General features: G+C 57.2%; 1 protein-coding gene across 1 annotated transcript in view; it reads right to left on the bottom strand.

Moving 5' to 3' along the window:
* Positions 1–15,409, bottom strand: part of KIF1C (kinesin family member 1C) — a 35,289-nt gene that overhangs the window by 6,987 nt on the left and 12,893 nt on the right. Inside the window, exons 2-12 of the mRNA XM_074941447.1 lie at positions 10,834–10,991; positions 3,781–3,857; positions 3,278–3,457; positions 3,126–3,191; positions 2,556–2,734; positions 2,243–2,354; positions 1,928–2,005; positions 1,465–1,530; positions 930–1,005; positions 637–715; positions 315–463 (exon numbers count right to left, since the gene is read on the bottom strand). Of these exons, the coding sequence (XP_074797548.1) occupies positions 315–463; positions 637–715; positions 930–1,005; positions 1,465–1,530; positions 1,928–2,005; positions 2,243–2,354; positions 2,556–2,734; positions 3,126–3,191; positions 3,278–3,457; positions 3,781–3,857; positions 10,834–10,939 (1,168 nt within the window). The 5' untranslated portion in view covers positions 10,940–10,991. The remainder of the gene's footprint in view (positions 1–314; positions 464–636; positions 716–929; positions 1,006–1,464; positions 1,531–1,927; positions 2,006–2,242; positions 2,355–2,555; positions 2,735–3,125; positions 3,192–3,277; positions 3,458–3,780; positions 3,858–10,833; positions 10,992–15,409) is intronic.

Here is a 15,409-nt window from a genome sequence, read left to right as displayed (position 1 = left end):
GAAGCATTGGGGGGGTTGAGGGGCTGGTCACGCCCCCAGCTCCTCCTGTGCCCCCTCCCACGTCCACTTCCCCTATACCACCCCCATGTAACCACGGCCTTGGCCTGCCCTGTCCCCATGCCCAGAGCGCTGCCCAACGGGGTGGGGGTTGGGGGGGCAGACCCCACTTTAAAAACAGAGCCCCCTTTCCCCACCCACTCCCTCTCCCCCATTCTAGCCACCAGCGTTTAGTGGGGGAACCCTGTCCATCCCCTCCCACCAAATCCCCTTAACTCTGCCCCCTGTGCATGTGTGCTGGGGGCGGGGGCACTCACCGCCGGGGAGGGGGGAGTCGGAGAGGCCCTGGGCGAAGAGCAGCTCCCTGAGCCGGGCCACCTCCTCCTTCAGCTCCCGGATGAGCCGGGCGTTGGGGTCCTCGTTGATCACCGCGTTGCACCGAATCTGCTTGGTGCGGTCCGCGTAGCTGGGGGGGACCAGGGAGGGGGGGGGTGTCGTCAGCGACCCTGGACGAGAGAGAGCAGCCCTGCCCCCCGGCATGCGCCCAGCCCCCGCCCCACATCCCCACCCCTTTCCATCCATCCATCCCTCCCCCGCGCCTCAGACACACGCACCAGCCCCCCACCCCTTGGGGCTCACCGGAGGGTGCTGAGCGTCTCCTCGTAGCTGATGTCGGCTGGGCTCAGGGCGGCGATCATGGCCGTGCGGGAGTTACCGCCTGCGGGGGGGAGGGAAGGTTAATTAGCCGGGGGGGCCTCCCTCCCCCCATTATCTCGTACCCCCCAAGGGATACCCTCCTTTTCCCCCCATTCCCCCAGCGGCCACACCCATATCCCACCCCCCTGACCAGGATTGTCCCGTGCCCCCCTCCCTGCCTGCAGCCCCCTCCCCACACAGTGCACCCCCACTGCTGAGGGATGGGGGGGCCTTACCCAGATTCTCCTTGAGCAGCCAGGTGAGAACCGAGTCGCGGTAAGGGATGAAATCGGATTTCTTCTTCTTGTTTTGCTGGAGCGAGGGAATAACGGGGGGGGTAAGAACATGATTGGGGGGGGGCCCTGCTGGGGAAGGGGCTGACGCCCCCAACACGACCCAGCGGGGATTAGTTGTACTATATCCTGGAGAGGCCAACCCCTGCCTCAGTTTCCCCTTGGTGCAACAGCTGGGAGGCAAAACCCACCCCCGATGCCCCCTCCCCAGGACTGGCGGTGCCGGAGACAGATGGGGAACCCCGGCAGCTTGGCCAGGTGGGGTGTCTCCGTGCTAACCTGGGGGCTCCGCGGGGACCGAGAACCCCGAGACTGGGCACCCGGGTCCTGGCCGAGGGGGATGAGTCGCTCCCAGGGGTCTGGTGTGCCGGGACTCAGGGGGCCCTGATCCTAGCTTGACCCCCAGGGCCTGGCACTACAGGGACCCCGAAGTCAGTTGTGGGTGTGTGTGTGTGATCCCCCCACCCCCAGCACTCACCATCTCGGCCAGGGCGGAGATCACCTTCCCCAGCGTGGTGAGGGATTTGTTGATGTTCGCACCTTCCTGCGGAGGGGAGGGAGCGCCGGCGCGTTAAGGGGGGTTAAAGAGACCCCCCACCCCCCCGGGTCCGGCCCCACCAAGACGCCAGCACAGGACCACCCACTCCGGCTGCGTTTGAGTAGCCGTGCCCACGGGGCTTCGGCCAGCCGGCCCCCTCAGGAGACCACCCCAATTGTGGGGGGGGCTCAGCCAGTTCCCCGATTGTGTGTGGGGGGGTCTTAGCTCCCTGGCTCCTGTTGAACTGTGGGGGGTTTAGCCCTTTCCCACAGGCAAATCCAGCAGCACTCCCGAAGCCCCGTGGCCGACGCTCTGCTCCAGCGCCCCCCACCCCTCCCCTGCCCCCCAAGGGGCAGCAGCTTCGGGGGTGGGGGGTTAACAGTTCTGGGGGCCCCCCCCTCACCTTTAACCTCATGCCCTTCGCGCCGGATGACTCGGCTCGCTCGCTGCCGGCCAGATCCACCAGGCTGATTTTGCTGACCTGGGCAGGGGGAAGCAGGGGAGGGGGGGGGGGTCAGGAGGGCTGGACTGGCAGCGGCTTCGTATGCCGCCCCCCCAACACCCCCGCCCCAGCCTGCCCTGAGCTCACTGAGCCAGGCTGAGAACCAGGAAACTCGCTCCAGGCCTGGCCCTGGCCCCGCCCCCTCCCAGCCAGGCTTGGCCCGCTATGGGTGACCGGGCCTGGCCAGCCCCACCAGTGCCCTGACCCCCGCATTGCCTTCTCGGTGTCGAGGTCGGTCAGCTCATCGTGTCTCCTCTGCGTGAAGACGATGGTGAACACGGCGTGCGAGCGGCTGCTGGTCTCGTTCATGTTGGTGGCAGCCACGGTCCTGGGCGGGGTGAGAGACGGGGAGGGGGGTAAGAACCCAGGAGTCCTGGCTCCCAGCCCCCCCTGCTCTGACCCACCAGCCCCCAGTGCCCTCCCAGAGCCGGGGAGAGAACCCAGGAGTCCTGGCTCCCAGCCCCAGCTCCTGAAGCGGCTGATGAGGCAGGACTCCTGGGTTCCCCGCAGCCGGGGGCGGGGCTCTCACCTGGCCTTGTTCCCGCAGTCCATGAGGTCGTCGATGTCGGCGAAGGAGGTGACGGCCAGCTTGGACAGGTCCTCCACGTAGGGACCCATGATGGGGTGCTCCCGAACCCGCAGGTTCCCCCGGCTCTTGGGGTTCAGCAGGTCCCGCACCCGCTCGCAATAGATCTCCATGTAGCTCACCTGGGGCGGGGGGAGATGGCCATGAGGGCAGGGGCGGGGCAGTGCTGGGGGGGCGGGGAGTGGGAGCGGGGTTGGAGGGGGCATGGCGGGGGCCGGGGGAGCACTGGGAGAGTCTGGAGGGTGGTGGAGAGGATCACACTGGGGAGGTCGGGGGGCAGGGAGGGGCTGGGGGTCAGTTGGGGGAGCACTGGAGGGGTCGGGAACCACTGGAGGGTCTTGGGGGGGGGGGGTCAGGGTCACACTTGAGGGTCTGAGGGGGAGATCGGGGGGGTCGGGTTCGTGCTGGGGAGGTTGGGGACAGGGAAGGGCCGGGAGTCAGAGTTGGGGGAGCGCTGGGGGGAGTCTGGGTCACGCTGGGGGGCCCGAGGGGAGGTCAGGGCGGGCGACTCACCTCCACGGAGTAGGACAGGTCGGGGGAGTGGCTCTCGGTGACCCGGGCGAACAAATCCTCACACAGCTGGAGCGAGACACAAGGAGAGGAGCATGAAAACATGGCACGGCGCCCCCCCCGGAGCCCCCCCAGCACGGCCCCCCGGTGCCCACCTGGGGGATGATCCCCTGCTGCCCCGGCTCCTGCCTGCCCATCATGGTGTAGGACTTGCCGGCCCCAGTCTGGCCGTAGGCGAAGATACAGACGTTGTAGCCCTCGAAGGCGTGAAGCAGCATCTCCTCCCCGATGTCCTGGTAAACCTGCCGCTGGGAGGCGAAGCTGGGGTCCTCCTCCTGGGGGGGCGAGGAGACACGGTCACGGGGTGGGGGCCCTCTGTGGCTCTGCCAGTGCCCCTCAATCCCCCGCCTCCAACTCCTAGCCCCCACTCCCCTCCCAGAGCTGGAGAGGGGACCCAGGTGTCCTGGCTCCTCCCGCTCTAACCCACCAGCCCCCACTCCCCTCCCAGAGCTGGGGAGAGAACCCAGGAGTCCTGGCTCCCAGCCCCCCCTGCTATAACCCACCAGCCCCCACTCCCCTCCCAGAGCCGGGGAGAGAACCCAGGCGTCCTGGCTCCCAGCCCTCCCGGCTCCGCACCCCCAGTTCTCCGCGCACTCACCGAGGTGTGGGACCAGTAGGAATAATCAAAGGTGAAGTTTTTGGGAGCATCTTTTGTCAGCTTGGGATTGGTGATACCTGTGGGGAGACGGCACACGGGGTGAGCGAGCGGGTGCGGGGCACATGTCCAGCCAGCCCCCACCCCCACCCCGGGGCCCCGCCGAGGTCAGGAACCTGCCCTGTGCCGGGCGCGTCGCAGACTCAGGGCGAGACGCAGCCCCTGCTCTGAAGAGATGATAACGTAAATAAATATTCCCAGCTTTCAAACTGGGAGAGACTGGTGAGACTGGGAGCCAGGACTGGCGCTGGGAGAGGAGCAGGGGCTGGTGGGTTACAGCAGGCAGGGCTGGGAGCCAGGACTCCTGGGTTCTCTCCCTGGCTCTGGGAGGGCAGCGAGCTCTAGGCCAAACCCAGACAGAGGCTGAGCAGCGAACGGGGAACCAGGCGCAGACCCTGGCATCCCCCTTTTAAGCCGGCTGGGCCCCGGCTCTGACAAGGGGCCGGCTCTGGCCGGCACACGGCTGCCTTTACAAGGCCTCCCAGCTCCCCGGGCCGGCTGAGTGACGTCTTGGCAGCTCCCGGGACCATAACAAGTTGAGGACGTTCCAGCTATATTTAGCCGGCATCCAGGCTCCCAGCAGCTGGTCCTGCCGGATGCCAGCCCTGGAAAGGATGCTCCGAGGTTGCACTCCTGCTCCCCCCGGCCTCGGTGCTCCAGGCCCCAGCTCCCGGAGTCACGCCACACCTGTGGGCTCCTGCCTTTTTCAGTGAAGTGTCTCTGAGCCCGACGTCTGCCTGAGTTTGCAGAGAGCCTGAGCCCATTCCTGCGAGGGGGCAGGGGGCGCTTGCTGATCTCCTGAGCCATTCTGCCCAGCTCGGGGGGCCGTCAGCCCCACCCCACGTTCATAGAATCATAGAATATCAGGGTTGGAAGGGACCCCAGAAGGTCATCTAGTCCAACCCCCTGCTCGAAGCAGGACCAATTCCCAGTTAAATCATCCCAGCCAGGGCTTTGTCAAGCCTGACCTTAAAAACCTCTAAGGAAGGAGATTCTACCACCTCCCTAGGTAACGCATTCCAGTGTTTCACCACCCTCTTAGTGAAAAAGTTTTTCCTAATATCCAATCTAAACCTCCCCCATTGCAACTTGAGACCATTACTCCTCGTTCTGTCATCTGCTACCATTGAGAACAGTCTAGAGCCATCCTCTTTGGAACCCCCTTTCAGGTAGTTGAAAGCAGCTATCAAATCCCCCCTCATTCTTCTCTTCTGCAGACTAAACAATCCCAGCTCCCTCAGCCTCTCTTCATAAGTCATGTGCTCTAGACCCCTAATCATTTTTGTTGCCCTTCGCTGGACTCTCTCCAATTTATCCACATCCTTCTTGTAGTGTGGGGCCCAAAACTGGACACAGTACTCCAGATGAGGCCTCACCAGTGTCGAATAGAGGGGAACGATCACGTCCCTCGATCTGCTCGCTATGCCCCTACTTATACATCCCAAAATGCCATTGGCCTTCTTGGCAACAAGGGCACACTGTTGACTCATATCCAGCTTCTCGTCCACTGTCACCCCTAGGTCCTTTTCCGCAGAACTGCTGCCTAGCCATTCGGTCCCTAGTCTGTAGCGGTGCATGGGATTCTTCCATCCTAAGTGCAGGACCCTGCACTTATCCTTATTGAACCTCATCAGATTTCTTTTGGCCCAATCCTCCAATTTGTCTAGGTCCTTCTGTATCCTATCCCTCCCCTCCAGCGTATCTACCACTCCTCCCAGTTTAGTATCATCCGCAAATTTGCTGAGAGTGCAATCCACACCATCCTCCAGATCATTTATGAAGATATTGAACAAAACCGGCCCCAGGACCGACCCCTGGGGCACTCCACTTGACACCGGCTGCCAACTAGACATGGAGCCATTGATCACTACCCGTTGAGCCCGACAATCTAGCCAGCTTTCTACCCACCTTATAGTGCATTCATCCAGCCCATACTTCCTTAACTTGCTGACAAGAATACTGTGGGAGACCATGTCAAAAGCTTTGCTAAAGTCAAGAAACAATACATCCACTGCTTTCCCTTCATCCACAGAACCAGTAATCTCATCATAAAAGGCGATTAGATTAGTCAGGCATGACCTTCCCTTGGTGAATCCATGCTGACTGTTCCTGATCACTTTCCTCTCATGTAAGTGCTTCAGGATTGATTCTCTGAGGACCTGCTCCATGATTTTTCCAGGGACTGAGGTGAGGCTGACTGGCCTGTAGTTCCCAGGATCCTCCTTCTTCCCTTTTTTAAAGATTGGGTTCGAAAACCCGGATTCCCCCCCAACGCATGGACTTGGCAGCAGGGAGCAGCACTGGACATGCGGGGGCAGCCGTGTTAACCACCCCCCCGCCCCCTGCAAATTCGTCAGTGGGGTTTTTTTTCTGCAAAAGGATCTTACGGATGACAAAGGAACAGATCCTGAGCTTCCAGGGAGGGGAGTGGGGGCTGGTGGGCTGGGGGGGGGGGGGGCTGGGAGCCAGGACTCCTGGGTTCTCCCCCCGGTTCTGGGAGGGGAGTGGGGTCTGGTGGCTCAGAGCGGGGAGGGGCTGGGAGCCAGGACTCCTGGATGTCTCCAAGCCAGCATGACCTGCAGGCGTCTCTGACACACAGACACCCCACCTCCACATCACACAACTGGGGACATGCCTCTCTCCGAGATCCCCTGTTTCCCCTGTAACCCCGTCAAGAGCTCACGCCCTGCGCGCCACGCTCAGCCCGGCAGGAACGCGCTCCCTTCTGCGCCCTTTCCACCTTAGAATCATAGAATATCAGGGTTGGAAGGGACCTCAGGAGGTCATCTAGTCCAACCCCCTGCTCAAAGCAGGGCCAATCCCCAATTAAATCATCCCAGCCAGGGCTTTGTCAAGCCTGACCTTAAAAACTTCCAAGGAAGGAGATTCTACCACCTCCCTAGGTAACGCAGTCCAGTGTTTCACCACCCTCCTAGTGAAAAAGTTTTTCCTAATATCCAACCTAAACCTCCCCCACTGCAACTTGAGACCATTACTCCTTGTCCTGTCATCTTCTACCACTGAGAATAGTCTAGAGCCATCTTCTTTGGAACCACCTCTCAGGTAGCTGAAAGCAGCTATCAAATCCCCCCTCATTCTTCTCTTCCGCAGACTAAACAATCCCAGTTCCCTCAGCCTCTCCTCGTAAGTCATGTGCTCCAGTCCCCTCATCATTTTTGTTGCCCTCCACTGGGTGTTTTCCAATTTTTCCACATCCTTCTTGTAGTGTGGGGCCCAAAACTGGACACAGTACTCCAGATGAGGCCTCACCGATGTCGAATAGAGGGGAACGATCACGTCCCTCGATCTGCTCGCTATGCCCCTACTTATACATCCCAAAATGCCATTGGCCTTCTTGGCAACAAGGGCACACTGCTGACTCATATCCAGCTTCTCGTCCACTGTCACCCCTAGGTCCTTTTCCGCAGAACTGCTGCCTAGCCATTCGGTCCTAGTCTGTAGCGGTGCATGGGGTTCTTCCATCCTAAGTGCAGGACTCTGCACTTGTCCTTGTTGAACCTCATCAGATTTCTTTTGGCCCAATCCTCCAATTTGTCTAGGTCCCTCTGTATCCTATCCCTGCCCTCCAGCTTATCTACCACTCCTCCTAGTTTAGTATCATCCACAAATTTGCTGAGAGTGCAATCCACACCATCCTCCAGATCATTTATGAAGATATTGAACAAAACCGGCCCCAGGACCGACCCCTGGGGCACTCCACTTGACACCGGCTGCCAACTAGACATGGAGCCATTGATCACTACCCGTTGAGCCCGACAATCTAGCCAACTTTCTACCCACCTTATAGTGCATTCATCTAGCCCATACTTCCTTAACTTGCTGACAAGAATACTGTGGGAGACCGTGCCAAAAGCTTTGCTAAAGTCAAGAAACAATACATCCACTGCTTTCCCTTCATCCACAGAACCAGTAATCTCATCATAGAAGGCGATTAGATTAGTCAGGCATGACCTTCTCTTGGTGAATCCATGCTGACTGTTCCTGATCACTTTCCTCTCATCTAAGTGCTTCAGGATTGATTCTTTGAGGACCTGCTCCATGATTTTTCCAGGGACTGAGGTGAGGCTGACTGGCCTGTAGTTCCCAGGATCCTCCTCCTTCCCTTTTTTAAAGATGGGCACTACATTAGCCTTTTTCCAGTCATCCAGGACCTCCCCCGTACGCCACGAATTTTCAAAGATAACAGCCAATGGCTCTGCAATCACATCCGCCAACTCCTTCAGCACTCTCGGATGTAGCACATCCGGCCCCATGGACTTGTGCACGTCCAGCTTTTCTAACTAGCCCCTAACCACCTCTTTCTCCACAGAGGGCTGGCCATCTACTCCCCATGCTCTGATGCCCAGCGCAGCAGTCTGGGAGCTGACCTTGTTAGTGAAGACAGAGGCAAAAAAAGCATTGAGTACATTAGCTTTTTCCACATCCTCTGTCACTAGGTTGCCTCCCTCATTCAGTAAGGGGCCCACACTTTCCTTGGCTTTCTTCTTGTTGCCAACATACCTGAAGAAACCCTTCTTGTTACTCTTGACATCTCTTGCTAGCTGCAGCTCCAGGTGCGATTTGGCCCTCCTGATTTCATTCCTACATGCCCGAGCAATATTTTTATACTCTTCCCTGGTCATATGTCCAACCTTCCACTTCTTGTAAGCTTCTTTTTTATGTTTAAGATCCGCTAGGATTTCACCGTTTAGCCAAGCTGGTCGCCTGCCATATTTACTATTCTTTCGACTCATCGGGATGGTTTGTCCCTGTAACCTTCCCTGGTACCAGCTCTTTTTAGTCCCATCCTTGTGCTAGGGGGCTAGTAAAGCCCCAGCTACCGGAGGCATGGGAATTACAGGGCGGTCTCTGCTTCCCCTTTTAGCAAAGAGATTGTGAGTCTCTAGTTCTCATGGGGGCAGAGCAAAGCTTGTAAGTGTCACCCTCCTAAAGGCTCAGGAGCTAAAAGGAAATTAAAACAAATCCCATTAATTATTTTTTAGGGCCAGGGCGGCTGGGGGAACTCTCTGGCCTGGGTTCTTCAGCCGGTTTGCTACCCGTACCCCTCTGGTTTTCCATTTTGCCTTTTTAAGGACTGGGAATTATTTGTGGTTGGGAGATGCCCCTTCCTTCCGACAGGACCCTCAGACAAGACCAAAACTCTAGTTCACCCAGGACTTAATTCGGGGAAGCTCTGGGGGCAGGCTAGCCGATCTGGGGGGAGTCTAGCTGGTGGAGAGATCGGAGCGGGAAGCGAACATTCATGCTGCTTGGACCGATCCCGCCAAATAACTTACACTGCAAAAACTCCCCAAAAAACACCCACCCCACAACCCCCATAACAATGGTCCAGCATGTCTCTAAGCACTCAACACTTGCTTGCACATGGGGAATTTATAGGACTATGCAGCAGTGCCATCTCGTGGCTGATTTATGTTCCTTGTGGGTGGTGCTGTCGCCTTCGCTCTCTCCTACCACTGTGGCCGGGGCTGTACGAACACACACTGCATGACAGAGACGCTGGCAGCAGGCAGGCAGGGGGTTAACCAGAGGCAGCTGCCCAGAGCCGGTTAAACTGTGGGTTTTCCCCGTCCGCACAACGATGGGGTCATTCGTACCGCGAAGGGGCCGGCGTGTGCACGGGAGCCGCATTCAATCGAGATCGGGGGGCCCCCCCCAGGGTGCCAGGCGCTGCACAGACCTCCCTGACCGAGATCGGGGGCCCCGCATTGTGCCAGGCGCTGCACAGATACACAGCACATTCTGGAAAAATGAATAAGGCCAAGGGGGGCGGAGAGGGGAGATCCCAAAACACCTACCCCCCAACACAGACCCCGTGACTGCGGAGCCGGATGGCAAATGCCCAATCAAGGCTTTCCCAACCTCGGGGCCTGTCACTGCCGCGTCGGGGCTGCTCCCTGCTCCGCTCTGGAGAGAGGGGCCAGGGTGGAGGGCGAGCCCCGTACGGACTAAGAGATGGAAGAGATCCAGCCGCACTTCCTAGGTCACATCTACCCCGGGGTTACCCCTACGCTCCCAGCCACCCCGAGATCAATCCTACGCTGCCTAGTACAAGGATTTATACACCAGCCCGGCTCCAATCCCCGCCCTCGGCACAAGGGACAGGGATCCGGAGCCCACTGCACTCTGGGTTTTCATTCCTGGCTTCCCCAGGCCCACAGCGCACCGGGGAAGTGGGAGCAGCCCAGGGGCTGCTCTAACATACGCCCGAGGCTGGCTGGGGCGCAGAAGACAGGTGCGCTCGTGCCTCCGGCTCAGGAACGGAGGAGCTGGGAAACCAGGGCCGGGATAACCAGAGAGACAGCAGCTTGCGACGCCAGGGGCAGGGCGTACCGGGTCCCTTCAAGGGAATTCGGGGCAGGTCCGCGTTCCCGGGCCACCGCCCAGCGAGGAGAGAAGCAGAACACAGATACTCGCAGGGAGAAGGGGAAAAACCGTCCCCAGGTCCTTGCCAATCTGACCTGGGGAGAAGTCCGGCCCTGCCCCGAATGTAGCGATCAGTTAGATCCCGAGCATGAGCCAGACCCCCCTGCCAGCCCGGCACCCCAGATCACTGGCCCGGCACGGCCCAGTCCTACTAGTTCAGAGGAAGGAGAAGGGATGTCTGGGTGACCAGAGTGGGGGGTGGAGAGAGAATCTCCCTTAATCCAAACCCACTCTCAAGCACAGACATGCCGCAGGTGAAATGTGTTGAAAATACCCCTTGCCCCGTCTATAACGAGGTTTGAGAAGTCACGTTGCTCACGTGTGCTGGCTAGACACCCGTCACAGGCGAGCTGGCTCTGCAGGGAGCCCGGGAGAACGATCCCCAAGCACCAAGTTGTGGCCGCGCTGTTTGGGGAAACCGAGGCAGACAGACCCTATTTTAGCCAAGCCCTGCCAAGCATGAAATCCAGCGATGCGCCCGAAGAGCCAGCCCTGTCGGCCTCCGGCTCTACCCCTGCCAGTCCGAGCCACCCTCCCAAGGGTACTTACAGGTGGTTTTTCCTTGCATCTGGATCACGCATTTAGCGTCCCGGCTGATTTCCCGGGAGTTGAAAGGCCGAACCCTCACGGCCACTTTGACGGAGGCGCCGGCCATGGCGGCTCTCCCGTGACCCTCAGTGTTCACCGCGGGAGCTCACGGGCCCGTCCTGCAAGAGACAGACAGGAAGAGACGCAAAACGTTACCACGGCTCTGCCCATAAAAATCACCCTGCGGTCCCAGCCGTGAAGCGGTTCCCATCAAAGTCACAAGGACCTCTCCAAGTCACGGGGCAGCCGGCTCCCCCCACGCAGGGGCTGGGAGGGTCCCTCAGGCAAGCGGGTGAGCTTGGTGACCACGCACGAGCGACCTTCCGCCTCCCCGTGCCTCAGTTTCCCCACAACCTTCTTTCGGTTAAGCGCTTTGAGGTCCGCTGATAAAAGCCAGAGGGATCATCATTGCGGGGGGCAGGGAAGCCGGAACCGGATCCTAGCAGGGAGCTAGGCGGGGCTCGTTTGTACAGAGCTAGGACCCGGCCTTAAATTCACTGCCATGGTCTCCACGCAGGACCCGCTGTGTTGCCAGCAGTCAACCTGCTAGGAAGGGGAAGCTCCCCCACCCCACCCCCCAAAAAATCTGCAGCCAGGCCAGGCCTGTCTCTCGCAGCGGCTGGAGACTGTGGGAGGAGGGGTGTCAACGCACTAGACAATGGAGCTGTGTCTGCGGCCACAGGAAACCCGGCACCATATGGGCCCAGCGTAAATAGAAGAAAGAATCAAAGGAGAGCGTATTCCCGCTGACACAACGCCCCTCATCAAGTCCCACAGCACCCAGTGCCGGAGGTACCCCTCTTTTCCAACCTACAGCCGGGGAGAGAACCCAGGGGTCCTGGCTCCCAGGCCCCCCTGCTCTAATCCACCAGATCCCCCTCCCTTCCCAGAGCTGGGGAGAGAACCCAGGAGTCCTGGCTCCCAGCCCCCCCTGCTCTAATCCACCAGCCCCCCTTCCCCTCCCAGCTCTTAAGACTCCTGCAGTTACCATGATCACCCCCAAAGGTTGAAGGTGGCCAGCGTGTCATCAGGGGGCACTGTAGCGAGGAAGGTAAATCATTTTGCTGACCCCCTGGTCTGCGAAAGATCCCAGGGCTGAGTGGATTCCCTTACGGAAATCCTACAGCCTACCCCAAGCGAAGCTACTGAGAGGAAAAGGCAGGTGTGTGTCCTGCCTTCACATGGGGACTGGAAACATCTGGCTTCTAATCCCACTGCTGACACCAATTCCACCCACCCTCCGCTGCAGCCTCTCTCAGTTCCCCCGGAGGCGACACACAAACGTTACATCAACGTTTGCATGAGGCGAAGCAACGGGCCATCGCCACGTGCGATGCACGGCGTGCACGAGAAATCAGCCCGTCGGCTCAGAACACAAGCGTCGTTTTTCAACACGGCGACGGAGTCCCCACACCGACAGAAGAGTCCCGGGCCTGGAGTCACCCAGTGCTGCCTCCGGCCATCTGTCGTACTGTCCCCTTCGCAAACTCCATCCTCAAACCTTTCGCTTCAGTGGATCCTCTCCCACCCTGGGGTCCCCCCCCCCATCCTTCCTCGCCTGCATTTGGACAGGCTAAACCCAACCATCTCTGCTCTGGTAACACCTGCTCCCCTGGGCAGCCTAGGAGCCCTTCTCTGCACCTGAGCGCTCAGAAACGCCACCCGCTCTGAATAATTTGGCACCCCGCAGAATTAACGAGGGTTCAGAGAACCATTAGGGGCCCGGACAAACTCTGTGAGGAGAGATTGGGGTCATCCACCTTAGAGAGGAGACTGGATAATGGGCTATAAAATACCGACTGGGATAGAAAAGGCAGACAGGTTCTCCCCGTCTCTTAACACAAGAGGCAAAGGGATGTCCACCAGAATTGAAAAGGTAACAACTTCAGGACTGTGACCAAAGGAAATGCTTTTCCTCGACAACGCACCGTTCGCCTGTGGAAGTCACTGTCTCAGGATACCACCGAGGCGGAGAACGTAGCCAGAATCAAACGGAGGATCGGCAGTTTATCTGGAATTGCCCGAGTTGTGACGGTTCATGCAGGAGGGAGATTAGACCTGGGGCTTCAGGTCTGGAGCTGCTCACTGACTGTTCGAGATTAGGATGAGACCTATGGGGGGACGGGGCACGGTTACTGTGGGGTTCTTACACCGGGTATTACAGATGGGACGCTGGCTGGCTGGAGCTCAGCCACTCCCAGAAGCTTTGCGGTCGTCACGGTTTTCCTCAGATTTTTTTGATTTAAATCTATTTTTTTTTTTATAAAAGGATTTTTGAGGAAAAAACCTATCTAACGATAGTTTGAATTAAGATACATGATAGCTCAAAGATATCTCATCATGGAAGAGGGATTATAAATTCTAATTCTATAGTATGAGACAATATATCCATGTAATGTTTAAGAAAAGTTTTGTCAATGAGTTCCAATAGTTCATGGATTAGGGACCCAATCTTATGGGGTTCCAGGGGCTTCTGTATAGATTATTTAGGTTAATCTTTCTATCGACCCACTGGGACTCAGTGCTCAGTCTAGAATATAACATCAGAGATGCCTAGTTTTGAAGTTCTCCAACTGTGGATTTGTGTCTCCAGAGGTAACATGCTTGTTAACAGCAAAAATGTTTTTAAATATCTAGAGGTGAGAAATAACAGACCTCAACACTATTGTCCCTCTGCAAATTTGCGTATACAGAGTCAATCCCTGACCTCTCTCTAAAAGTGCAAAGTTTCAAAAAGTTCAAGGAACAGAAGATTGCTGGGGGCGGAATAGATCTGGACAAGGAGAAGTCGTCTGGAGATCAATGTGAAAAGCGAGGGACAGATGCTTGGTTTGTTAAAATATTATATGTTTGCCATTGAAGAAAAAATCCAGAATACTTAACGTTGTTGTTGTGGTTAAATAAAACAGTTTAAATGTCTGTCTGGTGATGTTCTCCTCCTAATACAGCCTGGCAAGAAAATCCTCCATATATTAATGATTAACCCGTTGAATTGGAGATAGTTCACCTCCACTGACTTCAGAAATATCTGCTTCAATTACCTTTGGTAAATGAAATAACCAAACCTTCATTCATTTTCCGATATAGCTGTAAAACTCATCCGAAAAGTTTTGAAAATAAATCACGGTTTAAAAATGTAGTGTGTGTATTTTCTAAAAATGAAACCTACATCTCTCTCTGAGTTGTGAAGAATACGTATTAAGGTTATAATAACCAACAAGAATGCACTTTTATGGAGAAATCCATGCTTAAATCGAGTCTTCCTGACGAGTGATTTAAATCAATTTGATTTAAATCAAATCTGCCCTGGCATGGATGGCCCTGAAAACAAAGCCAAGCAGCTAATGTCTGATACACGGAAGAAGAGAGAGCCAGCGGAGGGATGCGAAGACAGGGAGGCCGCAGCCAAAGCGGCGGGCTGGCACAACGATCTAGCATTTCACCATCCACCCCCCCTCGTAGGTCCCTAACGCCCTGACACCTGCCCCCCGGCACTTCCAAGACCCTTAGATCCACTGTTTCAGTCCTCTTATGAGATCCCCCTGCACCAAAACCGTGTGGGGCGGTCGGTAGCTTTCCTGCAACTAGTCTTGTGCTAATCTGCCGGCCTCTCACTCCGCCATCATCTGCTCTGCGTAGGGACGGTCCTGGGGCGTTCAGAAAGTGCCTCGCACCTTGTGGGATACTGCAGCCATTAAGTCACGAGCCCAGATGCCAAAGGGATGGGCAGCAACTTGGAATTTAGCAGGGAGGGCTGCCTTTGTCTCAGGACGTCCCTTTTTCATCCCTGTAAAAATCCACTCCCAGTGGGACAAGCTAAAAACCTTTGCACGGTAGAGAGTTCATGTTTAGCAGCTAAAGTCTCCAAGGATTCAACCCGCACGGGGCATGCACCAGTGTGGAGAGAACGAGCGTGAGCACAGAATTAACGGCCAGAGCATCGGGCACACGTACCAGAACACCGAATTTGGGTTGCACAAGCCGTGTTAATTCTGGCCTTTCCTAACTTTCGAGTGCATGGCTTTGCGCTCAATCCTTGCACCAGGTGGTGAACTGTGAACAGCCAGCAGGGGAACAATGCCGTGTTTTAAGTGGATCTAGGGCTAAACCACCGCAAATCCCGAATTTAAGGCTTACGAAAACGGCGTCGCTTGAGTCAGTCAGTTCCTTCTGGGAGATTCATGTAAGCAGGTTTCATTCACCGAGGCAAGCTGAAGCCAATCTCAGCAGGGCTTCGAACCGGTCTGCATTGGAGGTTTGCACCGGATGCCCCCGGAAAAGCGTGGAAGCCTGCAGTTTTGCATCTGTTCAGAGCAGGTCGGGAGCAGGGAGTTCCCTTTGCATTTAACTGCAGCTCAGCATTGGAGCACGACCGGCTGCTTTACTTCCCTCCCTCGCCCTGCTGTCCCTCTCTCACCCTGCCCCGTTGCATTTTTCAGACATGACCTCAAGGGTCCTGGTTAAAGGGCCAGCAACAGACATGTCTCTTCAAAGACAGAAGGAAGTGGGCGTAATGAAGTCTTTATTCCCCCAAACG

The sequence above is a fragment of the Natator depressus genome, chromosome 28 (assembly GCF_965152275.1).
Source record: "Natator depressus isolate rNatDep1 chromosome 28, rNatDep2.hap1, whole genome shotgun sequence".
Classification (NCBI taxonomy): domain Eukaryota; kingdom Metazoa; phylum Chordata; order Testudines; family Cheloniidae; genus Natator; species Natator depressus.
This window is presented reverse-complemented; position numbering and strand designations above follow the sequence as displayed.